This window comes from Blennius ocellaris (assembly GCF_963422515.1).
Source record: "Blennius ocellaris genome assembly, chromosome: 6".
In the NCBI taxonomy this organism is placed as follows: Eukaryota; Metazoa; Chordata; class Actinopteri; order Blenniiformes; family Blenniidae; genus Blennius; species Blennius ocellaris.
Genome location: NC_137655.1, coordinates 26,376,086 through 26,401,265, shown reverse-complemented (window position 1 = coordinate 26,401,265; position 25,180 = coordinate 26,376,086). Strand labels below are relative to the sequence as shown.

The 25,180-nt window shown below is 44.3% G+C and overlaps 1 protein-coding gene across 1 annotated transcript in view; it reads right to left on the bottom strand.

Annotated features, from left to right (window-relative positions):
* man1a2 (mannosidase, alpha, class 1A, member 2) overlaps nucleotides 1–25,180 on the bottom strand; it is a 229,906-nt gene that overhangs the window by 137,147 nt on the left and 67,579 nt on the right. Inside the window, exon 4 of the mRNA XM_080498671.1 lies at nucleotides 15,068–15,164. Coding sequence (XP_080354797.1) covers nucleotides 15,068–15,164 — 97 coding nt within the window. The remainder of the gene's footprint in view (nucleotides 1–15,067; nucleotides 15,165–25,180) is intronic.

The following is a 25,180-nucleotide window of genomic DNA, read 5'->3' as shown; positions in this document are numbered from 1 at the left end:
AGAGGTAACTCCAGAGGTAACTCCAGAGGTAACTCCAGAGATAACTCCAGAGGTAACTCCAGAGGTAACTCCAGAGGTAACTCCAGAGGTAACTCCAGAGGTAACTCCAGAGGTAACTCCAGAGATAACTCCAGAGATAACTCCAGAGGTAACTCCAGAGATAACTCCAGAGGTAACTCCAGAGGTAACTCCAGAGGTAACTCCAGAGATAACTCCAGAGGTAACTCCAGAGGTAACTCCAGAGGTAACTCCAGAGATAACTCCAGAGGTAACTCCAGAGGTAACTCCAGAGGTAACTCCAGAGATAACTCCAGAGATAACTCCAGAGATAACTCCAGAGGTAACTCCAGAGGTAACTCCAGAGGTAACTCCAGAGGTAACTCCAGAGATAACTCCAGAGGTAACTCCAGAGGTAACTCCAGAGATAACTCCAGAGGTAACTCCAGAGGTAACTCCAGAGGTAACTCCAGAGGTAACTCCAGAGGTAACTCCAGAGGTAACTCCAGAGATAACTCCAGAGATAACGCCAGAGGTAACTCCAGAGGTAACTCCAGAGGTAACTCCAGAGATAACTCCAGAGGTAACTCCAGAGGTAACTCCAGAGGTAACTCCAGAGGTAACTCCAGAGGTAACTCCAGAGGTAACTCCAGAGATAACTCCAGAGGTAACTCCAGAGGTAACTCCAGAGGTAACTCCAGAGGTAACTCCAGAGGTAACTCCAGAGATAACTCCAGAGATAACTCCGCCCCCACCTGATGACGCATCTGGCCCCGGTCTGGCTCCTCTCTGGCCCAACAAAGTTTGCAGTTTGTAAAAGTGTGTCGCGTGTTGTTAATTACTTTTTTGAAGTGTAATTTTGTTTTATGAAATGTAAAAATGTTTTCCAAAATGTCATTTTGTTTTGCGCCTCTCGGCCACTGCAGACCAGGAGAACCCTACAACAGCTGCAGTTCTGGAAATGTTCTGACGCAGTCATTTAGTGTTCACAACATAGACTTTCTCAAACATTGAGGCTCCGTTTGCACGGCGATGCACAACATTGTCAAGTGAAGAGAGGAAGCTCATTGTGTTTTAGTTCTCGGTTTACACTGTTTTGCAAAAGTAAACTTTTGGAAAACAGATGGGAAAAAGTGTAAACGCTTCGAGGCTCCCGTTGTGTACACAGTGGAAAAGTAAACCTTTCTAAAGTGCTGCTCCTGCACGAGTCCCACCTTCACCTGAACATATGGTCATTAATTTTAGAAAGTAACAAGACAGTCACTTCAATTAAAGGCCAGAAAATAGAGCAAGTGCAACTGTATACATATTGTGGAACCATTGTTGATGAAAAACAGAATTTCTTCTCCACTGCCTCAGGAATCTTGCTTTTTTCCACATTGACTCTTTTTTATCAGCGTTTTATCAAGTCTCTTCTATCTTTTTGCTTGGTAGCCTGGTTCGGTCAGAACTCAGTTAAAGTGAGAAACTCAATGAACCAAACAATAAAATGGTCCAGTCGTTTCATTGGTGACTCTTTTACAGCCTCCCTGCTCACTAAACCGGTACAGAGGAGGCGTCATCAATAATACTGACTCTCATCCTCTGAGGCCAATTCCAGCTGCTCCCCTCTGGAGGAAGGTTCCTGGTGCCACGGTGCAGGATGAAGGTTCCTGGTGCCACGGTGCAGGATGAAGGTTCCTGGTGCCACGGTGCAGGACGAAGGTTCCTGGTGCCACGGTGCAGGACGAAGGTTCCTGGTGCCACGGTGCAGGAGGAAGGTTCCTGGTGCCACGGTGCAGGAGGAAGGTTCCTGGTGCCACGGTGCAGGATGAAGGTTCCTGGTGCCACGGTGCAAGATGAAGGTTCCTGGTGCCACGGTGCAGGATGAAGGTTCCTGGTGCCACGGTGCAGGATGACGGTTCCTGGTGCCACGGTGCCACTTTATATTGTTTTTCTTAATATATTATTACATGCCTTTGCACTGTGGGTCTGAGAGGACTGAAATTTCATCTGTGCTGTATGTCATGCATATCAGCACACTTGACAATAAAGCTGACTTTGACTTGACTTTGACTTGACCAATAATCTGCTTGTCTGGTTCGTCGTGTGTCTTAATGTGCCAAATGCATCACAAATATCTGTAAAACAAGTCTACACATGGGTACTAATAAAAGAACCTTGAACAACCATAGTAAACCATTAGTTTGCACATGCACATGTAGATAGACAACAATTACAACTTCCAGTGTGTCACGATTCTTAGTCCATATTCTCCTCGGACTTGGCACTTTTGTATCCCAGTCCACCGTAATACAATGCAAATTGGTCGCCTGCCCATACGATATGTGCTTTAATTTAACATTGCTGAAAAGACTCTACAGTGCTTCCCTGCCCTGCCTGCTGGCTGGCTGCACAATGTGGACTGGATTTCCTGAACGGAGGCGGGTCTCAATGAGACGTGGAGTAACGAATCAAGAAATCCATTCCCCAGTCGGTAGCCAGCCAGCAGGCTAGGGAAGTAGCACTGCAGCTATCCAACTTTTCATGACAACACGTCGCTGTTTGGATGTATTTTAGGCTCAAAACAGTGCAAAGCAACAGAAATATGGATGTTAGTAACGCCGTTGTACAACGAGGCGCTGCCCAGACGTCACTGTTTTATAACACCAGCTCGCCCAAGAGAACGGCGCTGGCCACGGCATCAAAACAATGAACAGCTCGCTCTTCTGCTGTAGCAGACGATTCACACCTCCGTGAAGCTGCGTCCAGGTTTTTTCACTTCCGATCCGATCCCTGATTTCGTATATCTGCCGATACCGATACTATTCCGATACCGGAGCTCTGTTTGCTTTATTATTGTTATTATTATTATTATTATTATTATTATTGCCGTGTGTGGTTTCATCACAAAAACAAAAAACAGCAGCAACTTGTGGCCTGACATGCAAACTACATCGTTTTCAGAGTTTCTGCAGTTTCCATGTAAATGGACATAGTCCTCAAAACATTGCCATGTAAACACAAAACTTTTCTGAAATGAAACATTTTAAACTTGTGCATTTTCACTTGCAACCTCATGTAAACCTTTACACAAGCCTCAGTTTTTCCATTTTCCCTGCATCTCATCAATCAACGTTCAGATCCTCACCCTCTGAGAAGCGCCCTTACCAACAGATAATCCATGTCAAACAATGTCCACAAACCCACTGATCTGTGGATCTCATGTTACGGCTGAATGAAAGGAAACACCAAACACAAATGAGCCCTTTCTTCTTTAGTTTGTGAAAACTCGTGACTTTCAGCCACTTTGCTACTGCCATTACAAAATGATGTGTGGTGTGTCGTCTCCCTTCACCCTTAGTGAGCTGGAATTGGTTCCAGCATCACATTGAGGGTGGATGGAGAGTGTGTGACACAAAGAGCAAGGCTTAGAGGGGAAAAAACTGTAGTTCAAGTTCAAAAAAACCTCTCAAGCATTCAGCATCAGTGCAGCTCCAGCTTCCCAAAGAGGCTGCATGGATGTGAACAGCAGCTCTAATATAGTATTAAAGGCTGCGGTCGGTTCCACCAGTGGGTCCAGAGGGTAGTGAAAGACCTTATAAAGGTCCTAGTTTACGATGGGTCCAATATTTCACGCAGCCTGGCTTTATACCTGTGAATAAATAGATAATTTCCATTGTTTTGCTCAGCTGTACCTATCGTGCCAGTTGTCACCCATGGGTGCTTTGCCACGGTGCAACTGGGCAACTGCTTTTCAAGGATGCAAAGTGGCGTGTTGCCCTGGGAGCCCGTCACGTTCAGACCCGACCCAGATGCTGGGAGGGAGACAGTAACGCTGCACGACTGCAAGCAGAGGAGGGCTGCTGATTTATTATCCACACAAACTCTGCAGAGACTCTGTGAGGGGGAATGAATATGCAGCAGCCCGACACGGCCTTCTGAGAGTATTGATTACAAAAGATGGAAATCAGTAGTCTTTGAGCTGCCATTGTGGTTTGGGGTGGGGGTGGGGGTGGGGGTGGGGGCGCTGGGTAAACCATCATACCAAACAGAATATGTAGTCAGTGGCTAGAAATAATCACACAAATTCTTTTCATTTATATAAAATAATCAGGGTCTAACAATACATCGATCCACATCCATTCATTTATTAATGATACAATTACATTGATGCACATTGACGACATCCATTCACATCATCATCTTTAAGATATGCCTGTACTTTGAAATACACATAGCACCTCTATACGTCTTTGTCACCATTTTTTCCGCACTCCCGCCGCCTTCACACAACGTGCGCGGCTGCGCCATGGCGAGCGCCAGCAGCCCAGAAAAGGACAACGATGACAACATATGCTCACCTCTTGGAAATCGGCAATATTGAAATATTTCGGATTCCGATGGAAAGACTGCTCAACAGACAAAACTCACGCCATAAGCAAACAGTGCCAGTGTGAGTTAAATTACACGGGAAACACAACCAACTTGGCCGGGCAGCTAAAGAAGAAGCACGCGCTCGACCCCCATGCTAGCTCCGCCGTAACCGCGTCTGATGTCATGGCAGCTTTGACCACTTTCTTTCCAAAAATGCTGAGCAACAACTCAAAAAGACTCAAAAATGAGTATCACAGGTGCCATTTCACTTCTTTTTTTTTTTTTTAAAGACATGAGGCCTGACAGTGTTGTCGAGAACGACGGCTTTCGTGAACGACTACAAACTGTGGAGCCGCAATATAAAATACCCTCGAGGCAGGACTTAAGTGAAACTTGCATACAGAGACGGTATGATGAAGGTAAAGATGAATTGAAACGTGAGTTATAGTATGCAGACAGAGTCCGAATCACTACAACAACTTCTGTTGTACGTCCTGTATAACAGAAGCCTATGTAACTGTGACCTGTCGTCATATCGACAACGACTGGCAAATGAAGAATGATGTTCTTCAAACAGGGAACATTGAACGACGCACACAGGAGGAAATCTTGGCACGGTGTTGAAGGACACATGCGAAGAGTCGAACATAGCGGACAGAACTCCTGCACTTGTCACAGATAACAGCAGGAAGAGAAAGCACCTCGTCACTCATCTGCTGACAGAACTGATCAACCTGACTTGGTGACTGCGTCCCAGGTTCAAGGCCCTGGACCTGGACCTGGTCCCCTTTTGTGGAAACTGTTTGATTCAACGGTATAGACAAGTGAATGAGTTAATTAACAATAAGCTAATAAGTGCACAAAGAAGATATTTTGCCCACTGAAATATTAAAATATTGTGTTCTATGTCATTTCAGATTATGTCCCCGTTTCCAAAAAGTCAAAGGCACTTGAAGATGTCTTTGGTAACACCTCCTTCACCATGGACCCACCAGGTTGTCCAGGCCTCCAGAGAGCTCGCCCACACTGAGGGTGTCATGTATAAAAGCACATATGACCCTGGGAGGTGGAGCGTTACAGTGGTGGAGAAGTCGTTAGACTGAGTTTGCCCTCCTGGCGAACCTTGACTAAACCTTGACTAAACGTATCTCAGTGAGCAGAGTACCTCTGAGCATGTATTAGCACTGCAGGTGACGTGGTGCGTTCAGGGCTTCGTCTCCTGAACATGTTGATCAGCTGTTTGTTTTTTTTAAAGAAAAACCTTTCAAAGAAGAAAACTGGAGGCCAGTTGTCGAGTCAAAGCCAACGAGCCGGCACCACATTACTTATTATCACATGCAAAGGACTTTGTTGAAGTATTTAAGTAATGCAAAATGCCCGAAGAATGCGTGAAATTGTTTATACTTGCTGAGTTCAAACTTGTTCTCCAGCTGAAATTTTTTATTTTGTTTTGTCTCAGAAAAATGTTTCTCCCAAGAAGTAATGAATACTGGATATTGTAGCTATGATGCAGGATTAGTGAACCACATTTGGAAGAAGAGGTTAAGGAGTGATCTTGGTTAATTTCTGTTAAAAGGGTTTTGTTTGAGACACAAAAAAAATGAAGGATTAAACAAGTTCTTTGAGTTTTGCTTTCTAGGACGTGAATTATTCTGTAGGATTGAAAGGTTATTAAAGGCTCTTTAAGTTAACTGATAAAAAAATACACTGAAACATGAGAAATGTGAGACTATAGTGAACAAGTCGTCTATTTTATTTAAACTTAAGAAGAATACTGTTTACACTGTTTATTTAATGCCTGACACCTGAAAGACCTTAGAAATAAAATAGTCAAATCATATTTCAGTTGTGTTTTGTGAGTTGATATAAATGTAAATGATTGTGTGAAGATGATATCATATCGTATCGATCGCAGGCTTGTGAATCAAATCTAATTGAAATCGTATCGTGACAGACTTTGTGATATCGGCAAACATCATGTCGTCAATCCAAACATATCGACATCGTATCATATCGCGATGAAGCTGGTGATTTGCACCTCTAAAATACTGACCTCATCTATTGATTTATCAGTGATCACAAAAATAAATCTGCAAAGTTAAAATGGCTTCCAGCATAGAACAGCATTTGTGTGATTTCAAACTGGCAGAGCAGCTCAGTGGGCAAACACCCAAAGTCCTTTCATAATGGACGAGGCGGCTCTCCTGAATAATGACAACGCTCTCTTTGGTTCTGGGTTGGATGCTTTATCCAAACGCTGCCGGCTTGAGGCAGAGCGCGATATGATTTACTGAGGGAGCATGTCAAACATCCCGCAGGAGAAAGCCAAACGCCTGAGAGATTCTCTGAAAGCAAGAGTAAACCTGACCTAAAATCTTCAGAGGTCTCAGCGCAACCGATAAATAAAAACAGCCAGGAGACAGAAGCCTGGAGGGCAGTTCTTAGACGTGTTACTAGAGATCTGGGTTGAGTATTGTTGTCTCTGGTGAGACAATTCACAAAACACAAATCAACCCAAATAATAACCACACATATATTTCTGTGCAATCAAAACAGTGGAATCGACATTTTCACTCCCTAAGAAACCAAACCAACACTAAGAACTATTCTTTTGATGTTCTTCATATTTAGGCTGCTCGCTGAAGAGAGAAGCAACATTGACTAAGCAGAAGTTTTCACATGATGAGTTTGGGATTAAGAGTATTTCTCACACAGCCGCAGTAGTCAACTGTCAGCAGTTTGATTTCAACCAGCAAACCTCGGGGTGATGGAAGTCGAAGCCAACCTGTGTTTCCTGTGCTCGCAAGCTAACAAGTGAAGAAGACCAAAAGCTGCCGACATCAGTAGAAAAGAGTGTCTGGACTGTGGAACTGGACTCCTTCATGGTTGCACCAATGTTTGAGAGATTTCAATATCTAATAGCAGCTGAAAGTCTACATTTTACTTTCACATTTTCAAACTCAGAACAAGAGCTACACTCCTCTGTGATCACTCCCTTGTGGCTTCATTGATTGAAAAGTCGGAACCAAATTCAGCTCACGAAATTGTAATCTTGGGTGGGTTTTGTTTTTTCACACAATGGATGGTTAAAGTTCAGCTCCAGAGTTCAGCTAGACCATGCGGCTCTTTCATCCCTCCACTGCGGCTCCTTGAGCCTCCGTCCCACTGCAGTTCATCCTGGAGGGACGTAAGGAGGCAAGGCCACCCAGAGCTCAGTCCCGCTACAAAGAGTGGTCAAATGTAGGGTCGTCAACGACGCAGCGATGTGACGTCATTACAACAATAATGGATGAAGATCGTAGAATTGCGGCTCAACTGGTGTCTGAAGCCGGGAGCTTCCTGTACCTTTCACAGTAAAAGCCGACAGTTCCAGGAGGTTCATTGCAGACTTGTTGAGAGTGACGGAACATTCTAGTGAATTACACAACGACTACAGGACATTAAAGACACACCATCACACTCATGGTTCTAACAATCCAGATCTCCCACATTGATCTTCCATTTTAATAATGTGTAGCGATAAAGGAGCTGAGAGCTGCAATGCATTATGGGAGCTTCTGTTCGTCGTGCTTTAAATGTAATTATTGGGGGTTTTGTTAGGTTTGTAGTGTCGGTAATAATCGTGTTGTGTTGTGTTTTTGTTGCTCAGTCCATGTAGTTTAGTTTATTAGTTGTAAGTTGTCAACCAGCAGTGAAGAAGGTTTTGTGTGTCGTGCCCTCCTGGCATGGTCTGCAGGTGGGAGTGTCAAAATAAAAGCGTGCGGCTCTCTGGGTGTTGCATTCAGTGTTAAACGGGACCAAATGGCTCTTTGAGCATTAAAGGTTGCCGACCCCTGAGCTAGAGGAATACCACAAGATACCGTCACTCTGAATGCGCTCTTCATGTAGTGGGATCACCAAGGATGAAATGATCTCTATCATGTTCATTCCTCTCTTATCATCCCCAAACCACAACTGGTCCAAACAGATGTTCACCACCTCTGGTCTGCTTGATGGGTCTCTTCTTTATTGTTTCCTATGGGTGCTCAAACAGGATTTTTTTTCTAGATACCATGATATTATATGTTGTAACTGCCCCAACACACATCAAATTGAAATTGTAGACCAGCGTTGATCTTGACAGTATTTTTGTCGGAATGAAGCATCTGCTGTTGGAGTCTGGCGTGTGCATTTGTTGTGGAGTATCTGACTATCTGGCACTGCATGCACCACAATTCTCTTAACCCAGCTTGGACTACACTGCCTTCACAAGTTATCCAGAACTGAACTGTTCCCTCAAGACAAAGGCTTTGTTTGCATCAGAGCTCAAATCCAGCGTCTCAGAGTCCCAGGAAGCTCCAATCTTGCCCTAAAAGTTCCTCGCAAGGAATTCTTAGCTTAAAAGTGATTCAGGAAGTGTCTAAGAGTAACGCTTAGCAGGGACTTTACAGAAAGTTTTATTTTAGTGAGGAGGTTGGTCAACCCATCCATCCATTGTAAGCTGCTTATCCGGGGCCGGGTCACGGAGGCAGCAGTCTAAACAGGGAGGTCCAGACTTCCCTCACCCCAGACTCTTCCTCCAGCTCTTCCGGTGGCACCCCGAGGTGTTCCCAGTCCAGCCGAGAGACATAGTCCCTCCAGCGTGTCCTGGGTCTGCCCCGAGGCCTCCTACCAGAGGGACATGGGAGGCGTCCGGGGAGCATCCGATACAGATGCCCGAGCCTCCTCAGCTGCTTCTCTGGATGTGGAGGAGCAGTGGCTCTACTCCCAGCTCCTCCCTGGTGACTGAGCTCCTCCCCCTATCTCTAAGGGTGACTGAGCTCCTCCCCCTATCTCTAAGGGTGACTGAGCTCCTCCCCCTATCTCTAAGGGTGACTGAGCTCCTCCCCCTATCTCTAAGGGTGACTGAGCTCCTCCCCCTATCTCTAAGGGTGACTGAGCTCCTCCCCCCTGGTCGACCCGTTGCTCTGTATGATGCAGTCTGCTGAAAGCTGTGATTGGTCGTTAGAGAGAGGAAGATGCTCTGTGCTCCTATGCTCGTATTCACAAAGCATCCTGAGGCTAAAAGTAGCTCATAGTGACGGCACTCTTGAGAAAAATCTTAGAATTCCTCCAAATTTAAGACTTTTCTTAGAATGTTTCCTTCCAAAGATAAAAGTAAATTCACAAAGCATCTTAAGCCCTAAGAGAACTCCTCAGGTGGAAAACCACTAGAAGTAGTGAGGAGGACTTTAAGAAACCTAAGAGTTCCTGAAACAGACAAGATGACGGAAAGAGAAAGAGAAAAGAAAGATGTTCTCTCTTTATTTATTCAGTGGCGCTGTGCGTAAAACAATTTTTAAGGTGTGAAAAAAGTAGATTATTTTTAAAAGGGTGTTTGTAATAGTTTGTACTGCTTCCTTTTCTGACCTTATACTAACCTCAAGTTGCATATTCAGAGAATACATGCAAACATTTGAACATTTCATACTTGCCTGTAGAGAGGAGTTCATTACAGCCTCATACAAAACCAACAATAATGATAGTAATAATTGTGTGGTTGAAGTCGAGCTGCCTTGCTCCTGTCACTCCCTCCTGCCAATCGGAGGTTTTCGCTTCAGAGGACGGCACCTATATCCCAGCAGCACACTCCGGGAGAGATCAAAGCGAGCCCACGCTGGGGCTGGAGGAAGAAAGCTCCACGGGGGGGCTCAGTCAATGTGAGCAGCGTGAGCCAAAACAGCCCAAACTACCCTGAACGTGCAGGCGGTCTCCCCACAACCGTGTCAAAGACACCGGAAGAACAGCCGGTAAGCGTCGCTATGATTGTTTATGTCGCGGGAGTCGGTGGCTCTGTGGTGCCTTCATGTGCGCTGGGATTCAAGACGCACCGACAAATAACTAGAGGACTCATTTGATTTACAATGATAGATCGTTGATGGTGAGAAAATACTGCGAGAATTTTGAAATTACATTTTATGAACTGTATTTATTTGTATTTTGAATCAAGGGTTGAATCATGGTTTGAATAATGGGTTGATTATGTAATTATTTGTATTTTGAATCATGGATCATTTGATTTGTCAAAAGTAAAAATTTGATTTGCTAAAATTGCTAAACAAAAAGTATAAAATATTAAGAGTAAAAAGTATAATTGTTCAGTAGGCAATTGGAAATTATTATTTTGTGATTTAATTTCCTTATTTCGTGATGGTGAAACCATAAGATTGCTAAAAATGTACACTTAGTTAAAGAACAGTTTAAAATCTTAAAGCGTAAAAACATAGAAAGGGATCAAATGAACTCATTGTTAAAGAAATGTGTGTGAAATTTGTGAAGCTAAAAACAAACTATATGTACAAGTGTTTATACTGCATTTTTCCACCTACCACTACTACTACTACTACAACAACTACTACTACTACTACTACTGCTACTACTTCTACTACTACTACTACTACTGCTGCTGCTGAAAACAACTGCAAAAGAAAATAAAAGCAGCCAATATACAAAGAGTGGAGTCGTGTGTGCTTCAGTTGGGGGGGGGGGGGGGGAACGTTTGATTCTCCTCTAAAAGCGACCATTCAGTTAATATTTTGGACGTCCTCATTGTGTCTCATCATTAACTTTTCTTTATACACATCTAATGTCTCTCTCTTTATTACAACGTGTACATAACCACACCAGGCAGTGAAAAGCAGACGTAGGACTAATATGGTCATATTTCAGGGCATGGACAATAGGATTACTTTGGGTGGTGTGACTGACTACTGAACAATACTACATGACAAAATACACGTTGGTCAGACTTTTCTTTGATTAGATTTTTCTCCAACGATCATGCTCAGCCTGAAAAACACTGACAACTATATTTTTATGAAGGAGAGGACCAAACAATCAAATCTGACGTCGCCACCTGGCATCAGACGTACAAGTCAGTTAAACTAAATCCCTTCACAGTGGGGGGTTGGAGACATGACGCTTTGTCCGTAATCAAGATGACAACAACAAGGTGGCGTGAAGGCCGTGACGGAAAAGGACTTGCATGTCATCGCTCCACATCCACATTCTACTCCAGCTTGAGAAACTCAGTCCTTCTGGATGTCGGTTAAAGCGGCGCACCGCGTCCACGGCCTCCCGGGACAATTTCTCTTTCAGCTGATTTAGTTTAAGCTGATTGTCTCAAATGTAAAGGTGAGCACACACAAACAGTTCCAGGACAATCTGACCTGCGCCACATCTCAGTCACTTGTTTGAGCTCAGCAGGACACACGTTTATTAATTCCACCTGTGTGAAGCTGCGACAGAGGGGGTGTAGGTTCTGGCTATTTTTACCTCTACCTGATCCACCACTGCAGCTTAGAGATGGAAAAACACAACGAGCACCAGGCACCACCTGACGTTATTAAGCTGCTGCAGATGGAAACGACTTCCATGGTGGGAAAGAGAAGAAACGCAGTTCTGCATGTTGAGAGGCGTCACTGAAACGATGCTTGTCTTGACGCTGGGAGCTTCTGCTGTGTAAATATAACAACGTCAGGTCTTGTACACTGTGAAACAACCCTCACCACAATCATAAGATACGGTTGTTAAACCATCTGGTCACTTTGAACTGTGTGTGGTTATCAGAGTTTAAAGCAGGATTGATATTAGGATGTTTGTTTGACCTGAGGCTCAACCTGAAAGGTCCAAATTCAAACCTGTACTCTGATCTGCTGGAAACCGTTTCACATTTGCAACAGTGAAAATGTTCTGGCTTCTCTGCCAGGCCACGGGTTGGTGGCATTTTTTTATTTCACACATACAACCAGTACTGAACTGGTGAACGGACAAGTCGTCCACTAAGTACTACATTGTGGACCACTAAGTACTACATTGTGGACCACTAAGTACTACATTGTGGACCACTAAATACTAAATCGTGGACCACTAAGTACTACATTGTGGACCACTAAATACTACATTGTGGACCACTAAGTACTACATTGTGGACCACTAAATACTACATCGTGGACCACTAAATACTACATCGTGGACCACTAAGTACTACATCGTGGACCACTAAGTACTACATTGTGGACCACTAAATACTACATTGTGGACCACTAAGTACTACATTGTGGACCACTAAGTACTACATTGTGGACCACTAAATACTACATTGTGGACCACTAAGTACTACATTGTGGACCACTAAATACTACATTGTGGACCACTAAGTACTACATTGTGGACCACTAAATACTACATTGTGGACCACTAAGTACTACATTGTGGACCACTAAGTACTACATTGTAAACCACTAAATACTACATTGTAAACCACTAAATACTACATTGTGGACCACTAAGTACTACATTGTGGACCACTAAGTACTACATTGTGGACCACTAAGTACTACATTGTGGACCACATTGTGGACCACTAAATACTACATTGTGGACCACTAAGTACTACATTGTGGACCACTAAGTACTACATTGTGGACCACTAAGTACTACATTGTGGACCACTAAGTACTACATTGTAAACCACTAAATACTACATTGTAAACCACTAAATACTACATTGTGGACCACTAAGTACTACATTGTGGACCACTAAGTACTACATTGTGGACCACTAAATACTACATTGTGGACCACATTGTGGACCACTAAATACTACATTGTGGACCACTAAGTACTACATTGTGACCTGTGATAAATTGTAGGATTTGTTGATATTGAACAAACCAAACACCAAATGTTATGGAAGAAATATAATTATCTAAAAGCACATAACTGAACCAATATAAAGATGTATACAATATACTGTATATACATCAATATAAAGTATAACAAAATATATCCTAAATAAAATGTGACTTCAGAAGCCATAGAGTTCAGTTCCATACTGAGTGGCTGGACTGATCAAATATTGCTATAATAACCTTTAAATTAACACTTTAAAGTGTTTCTTTGATGTGGCCACAGTGTACAGGATGGATTTTGCAACATCACACAATTAGTACTAAAAATGACAACAACCTCAACATAAAGTAAAGTTCAATGAAACATTGTGCTGCAAAATACAGTGAAATGTAAAAATAAAGTCTATAAATCCTATGTAAGCACTCGCTCTGTGGTTTGTGGGGCTTGTTTGGAGCTGCAGCGGCTGGTTCTGGTCCGACGGGCCTCGTGATTGACTGAAGTAAAGTTCCTACGCCAACAGTTAAATCCTCTCCGGTTCTACTGTACACATAAGGTACACAGCGCTCAGCTCGCCTTGCGCTACTTTGTCAGCCGTCTTCTTTGAAGGTTGACCGTCCAAATGACGTCTGGAGGCTCACTGCCTCTTCGGCCTCTGTTTTTTGTCATAGCCTTAGTCAGCGAACTGAACCCAGCAACACGCCACCACTCAATGCCTCTTGTGCCGCACACTGAATCAAGGACGGCTGATATATTATTTAAACAGATTTTTCATAACGCTACAAAATTAATGTAAGCAGACGCCACCATCTGGGAAACCGACAGAGAAGCTGCTTTAGATTGATTGGTTATTGGAAAAATAATCACTGGTAAAGGGTGTGTGTGTGTGTGTGTGTGTGTGTGTGTGTGTGTGTGTGTGTGTGTGTGTGTGTGTGTGTGTGTGTGTGTGTGTGTGTGTGTGTGTGTGTGTGTGTGTGTGTGTGTGTGTGTAACGAGTCAGTTAAATGGATAAACGTCCACAGGGTGCAGTATCACTGTAATGCACCGACCAACCACTAGTTGGACCTACAATGGCAAGACTTTGAACCAGAGACCAGAACAATGTTGTCTCACTATATGAACACTGTGGTGGAATATAAAGAATAAAAACAAGGTAAAGGAGGCCACCCAAACATCCGTTAATTAACTTGTGAATGTTGCTAGCTAGTTTGACATCATTGAAGCTTTCGGATCTACTGGATCTGAGAAGAAACCACACAAGTCACAACAAGGAGCCGCAACAGCTGCTTCAATGTAATGAAGTCAAAATTGAAGGCTTCAAGAAATGAATTCCAACACAGTGAGACTGATGCTGTATTAATGCTAACCTAAGTGACTCGCACTTGAGAATTTAAAATGTGATATAGGCTTCAAATTGGTCTTAATACACATACTTAACTATACATTTAGCTAGTTTATGGATTTTCCTGCTGAGCAGTGTTCATTTTTTAGACTAACAAATGAAAATTAAGTTCGGTCGACTGAGAAATTAGCTGCCAAGAGCATCCATACAGCCATACGACCTTACAAAGGCGAGCTGTGTCTCACCGAGTGATAAGCTTTATCAATTCCACTGTTGGTGCAGGGTCGTGATTATTCCAGGGCTGAAGTGATTGTACGGGGTAGGGTATCAGTCCACATATTCAATTTATTAACGACTGCATGGACTTATATTGTGGAATGAACCCCCGTGAATGCATTTCCTGATTTCCTTTATCTGGCACGTCCATGATGAGTGTTTCCCGGCTGTGCTTTGGTCCATCTTGTGTTTCTGTTTGCGAACACGCATTCAAGATGATGCGTATCCTGCGGAGGCCATTATCACATAACCTTGTCCACGACAACAAAGACAACTGCGTGTGCGTGTTTGTGTTTGTGTGTGTGTGTGTGTGTGTGTGTGCACATAAGTGTCAGCATGGAAGTGTGCGTTCATGCATGAATGCATGTGTGATTTACAGCAGTGTGAGCAAACTGCCAATTGGCAGGGGCCGGAGTGGGAGAGGAGGAGGGTTTGTGTCTGGCTTACCAAAGATATTGGTGGAATGTCCCTTCTTGGCGAGGGGCTTCAGCTCATTGTGACCCCAGCCGTACTGCCGGTAGCTGTCCCAGGCATGCTTCATCATCTGGAAAGACACGGAAACAGCACATTGGAGCAGGTGAAGACCCACGAATGCAATGTCAGATAACTTGACTCCTCCCACAGACAGAGGCTGAGAGAAAATGGCTCGATATCGGTGTTTAATTGAGCGCCATCATTTTATTTGCCACAATTTGTATTTGTGCATAATGAGATTTTCACAACAACATCTGCTGTTGTTGGGATTAGTCAAACTGCCACCGACACTACGAACACCAATTAATCCAAACTAAACTGTGTCGCTCTCATCAACGTGAACAATCACGCCACTGGCGTACCATGCACACCTGACACATTAACACATCTGCCCATCAGACAAAACATCACAACCACCTGCCAAGTATTACTGAAGCCCCAGGATACGCCTTCTTTCTGGACAAAAATATACATTTGATATATTGGAGTTCTTGCGCTGCTTTGGTCCAAACACTACACCAAGTAGCCCATGGCTAAATCTGGCACATTTAAACAAAGTGACTGTACTGAGTGTCCATTAATGTGCACTGTTCTCGACAAATAAACTAACGAAAACATGCCAATATTGACTGATGGGGTCTTATTGCTGCAAAGAGGCATTTGGTTTCTCACTACAGTCACACAGGGAGACTGGAGCAGTGTTCACACCTGCCAAACCCAAACCCAAACCCAACCCAGTCCTCTTACCGGCACGTGAAATATACAATTTCAAAGGTCTAACTGAACTGGGATTAATTGTATATTTCCATACGTTCATAATGCACAGTATGGAGCCCAACTACCTCTACCTAGATCTCTGCACCACGCTGATGCAAGTGTCTGGGGTCACAGTTTACATGTAAATAAAGCACTGAATGTTGTTCAATGTTCACATCATGTTTTCCTCATAAAGTGCAGCCTAAACACTAATCATTTAGAACCAGATGCATTAATGAGCCTTGGTTACCCATGATTCTCGTTCCAGTTTTGATACATTTTGAAAGACACTGCAAAGTAGAAACATCACATAACGCTACAACTCAATCATGGAACGATCACAATTATTTCACGTCAGCTAATTGTTTCTGCTTCGAGAACAACTATGACAACACAATATGCCATAGATGGCTAATATGTCCAAATCACTAACAGAAGTCATTAAAAACAACCTGTGTTGTCTCGTCATAATATTATGTCTGTGTGTTGAACCTTGCCAAGTCTTGCAAATGAAACATGAAACAGAGTTCGGAGAGGCCATGGAGGAGGACTATCGGTTCGGCCCGGAGGAAAGTCTGGCAAACCGTCCGACGCCTCAGGGGAGGAAGCGGTGTTTCACCAACACTGTTTACAGTGGAGGTGGGGAGCTGTTGACCTCAACTGGAGGTGTCATCGGGCTGTGGGAGGAATATTTCGAGGATCTCCTCAATCCCACCATCACGTCTTTCGCTGAGGAACCAGAGGCTGGGTTCTCAGAGGTGGACTAGTCCATTACCCAAGCTGTGGCAAGGCACCGGGAGTGGAGGTGATTCACCCCAAGTTCCTTAAGCCTCTGGACGTGTAGGGACTGTCGTGGCTGACCCGTCCCTGCAACATCGTGTGGTGGTTGGGGACAGTACCTCTGGACTGGCAGACCAGGGTGGTGGTCCCTCTTTTTAAGAAGGGAGATTGTAGGGTGTGTTCAACTACACAGGGATCACACTCCTCAGCATCCCAGGACTGGAATAGACTCAGGGAAAGACTGAGGAAAGTCTATTCCAAGGTACCGGAGAGAAGGATCCGGCCGTTAGTCGAACCTCGGATCCAAGAGGACCAATGCGGTTTTTGTCCTGGTCGTGGAACACTGGACCAGTTCTATACCCTCCACCAGGTTCTCCTGATGGTGGAACACTGGACCAGCTCTATACCCTCCACCAGGTTCTCCTGATGGTGGAACACTGGACCAGTTCTATACCCTCCACCAGGTTCTCCTGATGGTGGAACACTGGACCAGTTCTATACCTTCCACCAGGTGCTCGAGGGTTCATGGGAGTTCGCCCAACCAGTCCACATGTGTTTTGTGGATCTGGAGAAGGCGTTCGACGTCCTGTGGGGGGTGCTCCTGACTATGGTGTCCAGGGCCCTTTGTTAAGGGCTGTTCGGTCCCTGTACGCCCGGAGCAGGAGCTTGGTTCACATTGCCGGCAGTAAGTCGGACCTGTTCCCAGTGCATGTTGACCTCCGGCAGGGATTTCCTTTGTCACCGGTTCTGTTCATCATATATATGGACAGAATCTCTAGGCACAGCCAGGGACCGGAGGGGGTCCGATTTAGGGACCACAGGATCTCATCTCTGCTTTTTGCAGATGATGTGGTTCTGTTGGCTTCATTGAACCAGGACCTTCAGCGTGCACTGGCGCAGTTAATAGCCGAGTGTGAAACAACTGGGATGAGGACCAGCACCTCTAAATCCAAGGCCATGGTTCTCCACCGGAAAAAGGTGGCTTGGCCCCTTCAGGTCGGTGGAGGGCCCTGGTCCCAAGTGGAGGAGTTCCAGTGTGTCGGGGTCTTGTTCAGTGGAGGGAAGATGAAACGTGAGATCGACAGGCGGATCGGTGCGGCGTCTACAGTTATGCAGACGTTGTATCGGTCCGTCGTGGTGAAGAACGCCTCCCCAGGGAGGTGTTCCAGCATGTCCCTCCGGTAGGAGGCCTCGGGGCAGACCTAGGACATCCTGGAGGGACTATGTCTCTCTATGGCCTGGGAACACCTCAGGGTCCCACCAGGAGAGCTGGAGGAAGTGTCTGGGATGAGGGAAGTCTGGGCATCCCTGCCTCGACTGCTGCCTCCTCCACCACCCGGCCCCGGATAAGCAGCAGAAAATGGATGGATGGATAAAACCATTTTTTCTTTGTGCAGCGTGCAGTGTAATTTTCCCAGTCTTCCATCAATACACACAAAAGGCCAGAGCTTGTAACCAATAAATTATCCCATGAATGTCTCAAATATGCATATTTAATACAAAACCTGATATCTCTTGCCTCCAACTGTCGAAATATTAGACCAATTCCAGTGCAAATTTTGTAGAAAAAGAAAAAACACTTGTTTCTATTTCCCCGCCAGAGGACAACACTCTGGTGTCACAGACAGCAGCAGCTTTTGTAGCTTAAAGAGAATCTCAAATGCTGGAATCTTAAATTCAGCACAAACGGAGGATGTATTTTAAAGTGCCATCTTAAGTGCATCACTTCTTCCTCCCCTCCTCTGTGCATCGGCAGACGTTTGTCTGCTGGATAGAACCAAATAACACTCTATTCGTTGGATGACCTTTGAAGGGAGGCTGCAAAAGATGGGCTCGAGGAGAGGAGCAAGGATTTTTTTTTTTTTTTTTTTTAAAGAGCAAGAGATTGTGAGATGAGCCGTGACATGGAGGCTGATGCTGAGAAGAGGCGCCCCGGGGCAAACAGAGAGAGAGATGACACAGCCAAAGATGGAAAAAGTGCCCATTTTTACTCAACCAGGGTTGCTTTCAATTTCAGATGGTTTTTTTCATTACTCAGCAGCCTTAACGCGAGCATCATGGTAAACATAAAACAGCAAAAAAACCTTCCTGTCGACATTGTCGCGTCCGTTACCGTCTGTTACTGTAGATATCGGCTGATTTCTTGCTTGATATTGCTTTATTTACCTCGAAGAATTCATATCTGTCCATCAGCCAGCCTCTCCGACTCAACGAGGCCTGTCACGGGAACAAACTTTGCTGGACGATAAATTGTCCCAGAAATGATTGCGATAAATTATAATATTGCCGTTTTGATACCATTTTTCCACTAACATAACTTTTAATTAAGAATATTTAAAATTGGAATTGTATGATGACAAAAGACATTGTAAATATCAAAAATAAATAATCAAAACAACAAATCAATAAATAAAATGGACTGTCAGTCTCTTGACAGCAAAAAAAACTACACACAACTGAAACAATAAATAAAGTATAAAGTCTCGGTCAACAAAATTGCACTTCAATATATATTAAACATGAGGCTCAGATATTAGTATATTTAACAGGCAAAACTGACTTTGTAAACAAAAAGTGCACTTGAATAAAAGCCACACAACCAAAACCAATATATAAAATAGACCCTGACGCTGAAAAGAAAAAAAATAATCTTATTAATGCATGTGTTCCACATTGAAGTGGGAGCTTCTGGAAGTATGTCATATGTAAGAATTCTGTGTGCAAGTGTTGTAAATGGGTGAATGTTCCAGAATGTGAGTTCTGAAGTTCCAACACATGCGAGTGTTCCAGAATGTGCACAGGCGTTGCAGAGCGAAGGCGGATTTTTGAATGCGAGTTCCAGAGCGTATGCGAGATGTGTACGATTGTTGCATTGCAGAACGTGTACGAGTGTTGCAGTATGTCAATGAGCGTTGCAGAACATGTAAGAGTCGTGCTGAACCTGTGCGAGTGCTGCGTTGCAGAATATGTGCAAGTGTTGCGTTACAAAACCTGTACGAGTGTTGCATTGCAGAATGAGTACAAGCGTTGCTGATCTTCTGCGAGCTCCAGAACTTGTGCGAGCTCCAGAACTTGTGCGAGCTCCAGAACTTGTGCGAGCTCCAGAACTTGTGCGAGCTCCAGAACTTGTGCGAGCTCCAGAATGCTTGAGAGAATTTGAGAATTCCAGAATTCATGAGAATTCTACGTGTTTGAATAAAACAGATTACAACAGAAGTTAAAATGCCCTATAAAGGGATAAAGTTTACTGTGAGAGAAGGGAGAGAAGAAATCAGGTGACTGGTGTACGACAAACAGAAAAGTAGCTTTGGAAGTGCCAATATATCAGCAAGCCACCATGTTTGTGTCTCCTGTGAAGCCACGGCGCTTTCCCAGCATCCTGATCCTCTTCCAACCTTCCCTCTCCTTGAACCAGGCGTGTCGCCAAGCTAATAAAGACAAGGGCCAGGAGTTTCACTGTGCTCTTGGCCTCGTGGCATTTCATGACGCACTCCATGCACACACTGTGGACTATAAATCAAATTAATATGCACCGTGACATAGACACTTAAGAGTTGGCTGACTTCCTCTGATATGTGTTGATTGGATGCTTCATCAAATTTTGATTGGCCCATATGCCAAGGGCAAGCGCTACAGCGTGGGGTGCTTGATGATGTTGACAAACTGATTATTTAAAGGACCTTGGAATAGTAATTGGACATTAAACTACCAAATTCTGAGATTAATCCTGACAGCTCCAGCTTACCATAGCAGCATCTCAGGAGCCACGGGGAAAAGGATGGGGGGGGAAATGTAGTTTGAATAGGCCCAAATGGCTGAATCAATACACGATCAGAACAGAACCCCATTGGAAATAACTGTGACAGGCTGGCAAGTGAGGAGAGAAACATTTCTAAAAACTTTTTTCCACTCTGGCCTTTGAAGAGTTTTTCAAAGTCCATTTTTTAATACTTTCTCGTCTCAGGTTCCAAGGAAGTTCAGTCAAAATAAGAATGTGACATAAACAGCAGGGATTTACACAGCGAGTGAGATGAACGGTTTAATTTCTGCTAATAGCAGTCACCAAACATTAGTGGGCTGTTTGGTTTATGTGGGTAGCGCTGGTGAACCTTCCATGCACCTGGAAGCCACGGGTGGAGGCGACAGCGCCATCAGCTGTCTCTATCCACATGAGAGTACAAGAACCAGCCAACAGTGGTGCATTTTTGCCAGATAGTGAGAAGACCCCTGGTTGTAGTTGTGGAGTTTGCATTGTTTATTCATCGGGGACTTGCTGTTCTTCCCACAGTCTGTAACGAAGCATTTGAGGTTAACTGGTGGCTCTAAATTCCCATTTTGAATCACTGTTTTGTTGGCTTCTGTCCAGGAAGTTAAATGTGCATCAATCAAATCTGCAAATAGAGCAAACATGTGGAATGTGTGAAATAATGGAGTGATATTTTGGTTTTGCTCTGCTAAATCTATGCAAACACCTGCAAAGCATGAATCTTCTTTGGAGGCACTCGGTGTGACGCTCAATAAATGTGATATCTGTCACTTAGTTGGTGACAAAAGTGAACCGAAGTGAGAAACAAAAGGGAAAAGCTAAGGTGAAGACCACACAGACTGTGTGGAGCAGTAAGACATTCAGGTTCTGAGCTTGTCACGACATTCAAGTGCAAGTAAAATATACTTATATAATCAAGAAAGACATAGCTGGGTTGTCTGTGCTGAAGGAAGAGCAGTATGTGTGCCAATCACGCTAAATTCAAAAAGGAACGTCAGGTTTCTAGAGTCTTAACACCTTATTAAACCAGCAAGGAAAATCAAGAAATCAAAAGTAACTTACGACTTTGCAATACACAACATAGTATACTTTTCAAGCGATTGCCGAACACATGTCGGAGCCTTGATAACACAATTTGAAGTTCATCTGAAGGTCAATGGAAGCCCTTCCCCTCGGATAATGAAGCTCTTGAAGATGTACCTTTCTTTGTCTATTTAGGCAGCGTGGATTCCAGCAACGGTGGCTCTGAAAAGATCGGTAGGCATGAATTTGCGAAGCTATTTTTAGAGCTACTTTTCTCTTGCCAAGAGCAACATGGAGATCCAGAAACTGAAGCCTGGAGACCAAACTGAACTTTTCAACAGCAATTTCAAAAGGTGTCTTACTCCACGGTGTTGAGACCTGAAGGTTCCATCCTTGGGAGCCGATGGTCTTTGGTAATGGTGGTCTTTTCCATAATGGAGCTCTATGAGAGATTACCAACCAACAAAGAATACCATGCCGAATACGGAGAAGGAAGTGGAGGTATGTCAACCCAGGGACTGTGGGACACAACAAGAACTATATTGGAATCCACAGGGAAAGACAAAACGAAAGAGGAAATGCAGCAACCTGTGTCAGATTAGCATAAAATCACCAGATCAGGTCACAAAAGTTGGGAGTGGCAGATCTTTTTGGATGCCCTATGTTCCAATTAGGAGCGATGGGGTTAACTAACACCAACTAATCAAATGGTTCATTAGCTTCAGTCGTTTGCTAAAATAATAGCAGTTTCAACATGCTTTATCACACATTATCACACACACACAAATAGGAACACCTGCCATGCCAGATGTGTAACAGGAGGAAGTAGAATGGAAACACCATCCTTCAGAATGACTTCCTCTACCAACTGAACCACAACCACAGGGTCAACGGACAACTTCATGTCAGCTTTGAGACGTAAACATTTAATGTCCTGTCCCTGTGTCATGGCACAGAGGGTTGTTTTCTACCTGCCACAGACTCAAACACCGGCCTGGGAGCCTCATCCAATCTGCTCCGGAACACAACAGTTGATATATATGATAAGCATACGACTTAGAACCAAGCTGAACACATTCAACTGAACCAAGTCAAAGTAGTTCCTCTATCTATGGAAACCCCCGAAGCTGAATTTTTGGCAGTTGGTAGTTGTTGGTAGTTGGTTTTCTAGTCAGCGAGTTCCCACAGTGAAGGACGACGTCTGGGAGTTCGGAGACAAGCAGCAGCTTGTGGAGGGAATGGAGCCTGTTTCACTCTGACGACTGTCCAAAGCAACACAAGGGAAACAAACACAGGCTGTTCTTTTATACAAGTCATCATCTTCTCAGTGACAGCCGCTCAGGAACGCTGCAATCACAGTCATTTTCCACAGACGTATCATTTATGACGCATCCTTCGGAAAACACATCGACACTTTCTCAGGACTTTTACATTCGGTCGACAGGTCAGTGATTATGGTCGGTTCAAATTGAAAATCAACTCGCTGAAGCTTTCTTTTTTTGAATTGAAAGTTAACTATTATGTTTGTACTTTGTTCGCTGGAAGCTAAAAAGTTGAAAAGACTTCCAATGTCCACCTCATGAGTGCCACTGTAATTACATGGCACCTTTTATGCTGGTTGGTCCGACTAAGTGTTTCACAAAAGACTGAAGCAGTGAATACCAAAGACAAGCAACAGTGGATACAAGACCGTAACTTTAAATAAAGTCTGATGATTAAACTTGAGTGACAAACACTGTCTGAAATAAACCCAGAGGCATGTATTATATCACTATCTGGGTGAGCCCGTTGTCCCTGGTTCAACAAATTCACAGCATCACAGTAAGCATCTGTGTCATAGGACAGCGAGACGACTTCATAAAATCAGTCCTGATCTTCTGACTTCTGCCTGAGAGGATTAAAGAGACACTCGCCCAACATGTTTATTATCGCCTTCCACTGAGATTTGCGTATTTTGGCACAGTCCAGTCTCTTTGTTCTGCTGGAATTTTAATAATAATGCAACATTACACGTTCAAGCTCACTGTGGAACAAACGGGCCGGCCAGGAGTGGAACTGTGTTATTAAGTTCACAGCCTGAGCGAGATTAAAACCTCGCCGCCCTCCCTCCTCGTGGTGACGTCTGATCAGTGCTGGAGTGGGATGTGAAGACCCCAATAAGGAGGTCAAATATGCACACACACACACACACACTGCTGATGGGCCAAAACGATGCAAACACACTTCCGAGGTTAAATAGTGCATCCGTGTGTCGGCCATGTTGTTCCCTGTTATTTGGTCTGTTGTGTTAATAATCATGTGTTTGACAGGTTGATTATGTGTGGAGATGATGATGTGCTCGTGATGATGAATAAAGAATGGTTGATGAAACCGTGTGAAAGGAGTATATTCTGCCAATAACTGAAGATCTCAGTTACGCCCCGGTGGGGGGGGGGGGGGGGGGGGGGGGCATTTGGGCCTGAGCTGGTCAGTTACAGGGGAGGAAACACTCCAAGAGAGACGACCAGTCAGCAGATGTGTGGAGAAACGATGCTTCATTCTGATGCTCAGGCACAAAGAAGGACAATTATCCACTTAATGCTAATTATTAGCGGGTTACACAACATTCATTAAATGACATTGAAAGCCACACCACTCACACTCATGGTTCTAAAAAACCTGATCTCCCACAGATATCCGCCATTTGGATCGTTACTACTGTTCGTAGTGTTTTCGATGTCATTATTGGGGATTATAGTAGTGGTGCAATGGATCATCATTGATCCGTGATTCGTTCAGATCAATATCTTCAGTTCGGTAACACAAAACCTTAAGCTAACGTCATTTAAATCCTCTGTATGGGAACGTTTTGGCTTCCCAGTCAAATTTAATGATGAAGGAAAGAGGGTAGTGGATAAAAGCGTGACGGTGTGTAGGCACTGTTACACAACAAAGCTCCATGACAGTGGAAACATGAAGAATGAAGGAACATCACCCCGGTGTTTTACTGACAGGAGTCAAAACGAAGCCTGATTAACAAGCGCTCATCACCGCGGCACTGAAGCAGCTCCTTGCTGCACAATCCCACTGTCATCACGTTACAACATCCACTTCAACGAAAAGCTTGTGCCAGATCTTTATGAGCAGGAGAAGAAGAAAGTTGTGGATGAACCATCCCGAGCGTCCTCTGTTGCTCTCATGACGGACGGGTGGACGGACGGGTGGACGGACGGGTGGACGGACGGGTGGACGGACAGGTGGACGGACGGGTTGACGGACAGGTGGACGGACGGGTTGACGGACGGGTGGACGGAGAGCTGTGTGACACTAACTGCTCACTTCATCACAGCAGACTGGGAGATTAGAAGTCCAGTGCTGCAGACACGCCCCCTCTACCAGAGACACGCCCCCTCTACCAGAGACACGCCCCATCTACCAGAGACACGCCCCCTCTAAATAAAAGCCTATGTTGCACACATCTGGTATCAAGCACGACCTTAGTTTCTCGAGTGCCTCTTTGACATTGCTCTGACAATATGAGGAACGATTTGTCATCGTGCGCGCGATGGGGGGGGGGTGAGGAGTTTGCATGTTCCTCCAGGTAGTTCAGCGTCCAAACATTTGCATTTACGGTTGATTGGTGACTCTGAAACTGCTTGTAGGTGTGAATGGGAGTCTGTGACTGGTGGAAACTGGGGAAAACACATGAAAACACATGAAAACGCATGACACATGAATATGAATGTGTCATGCCACGTGAACGGTGCAGAAAATGCACATTT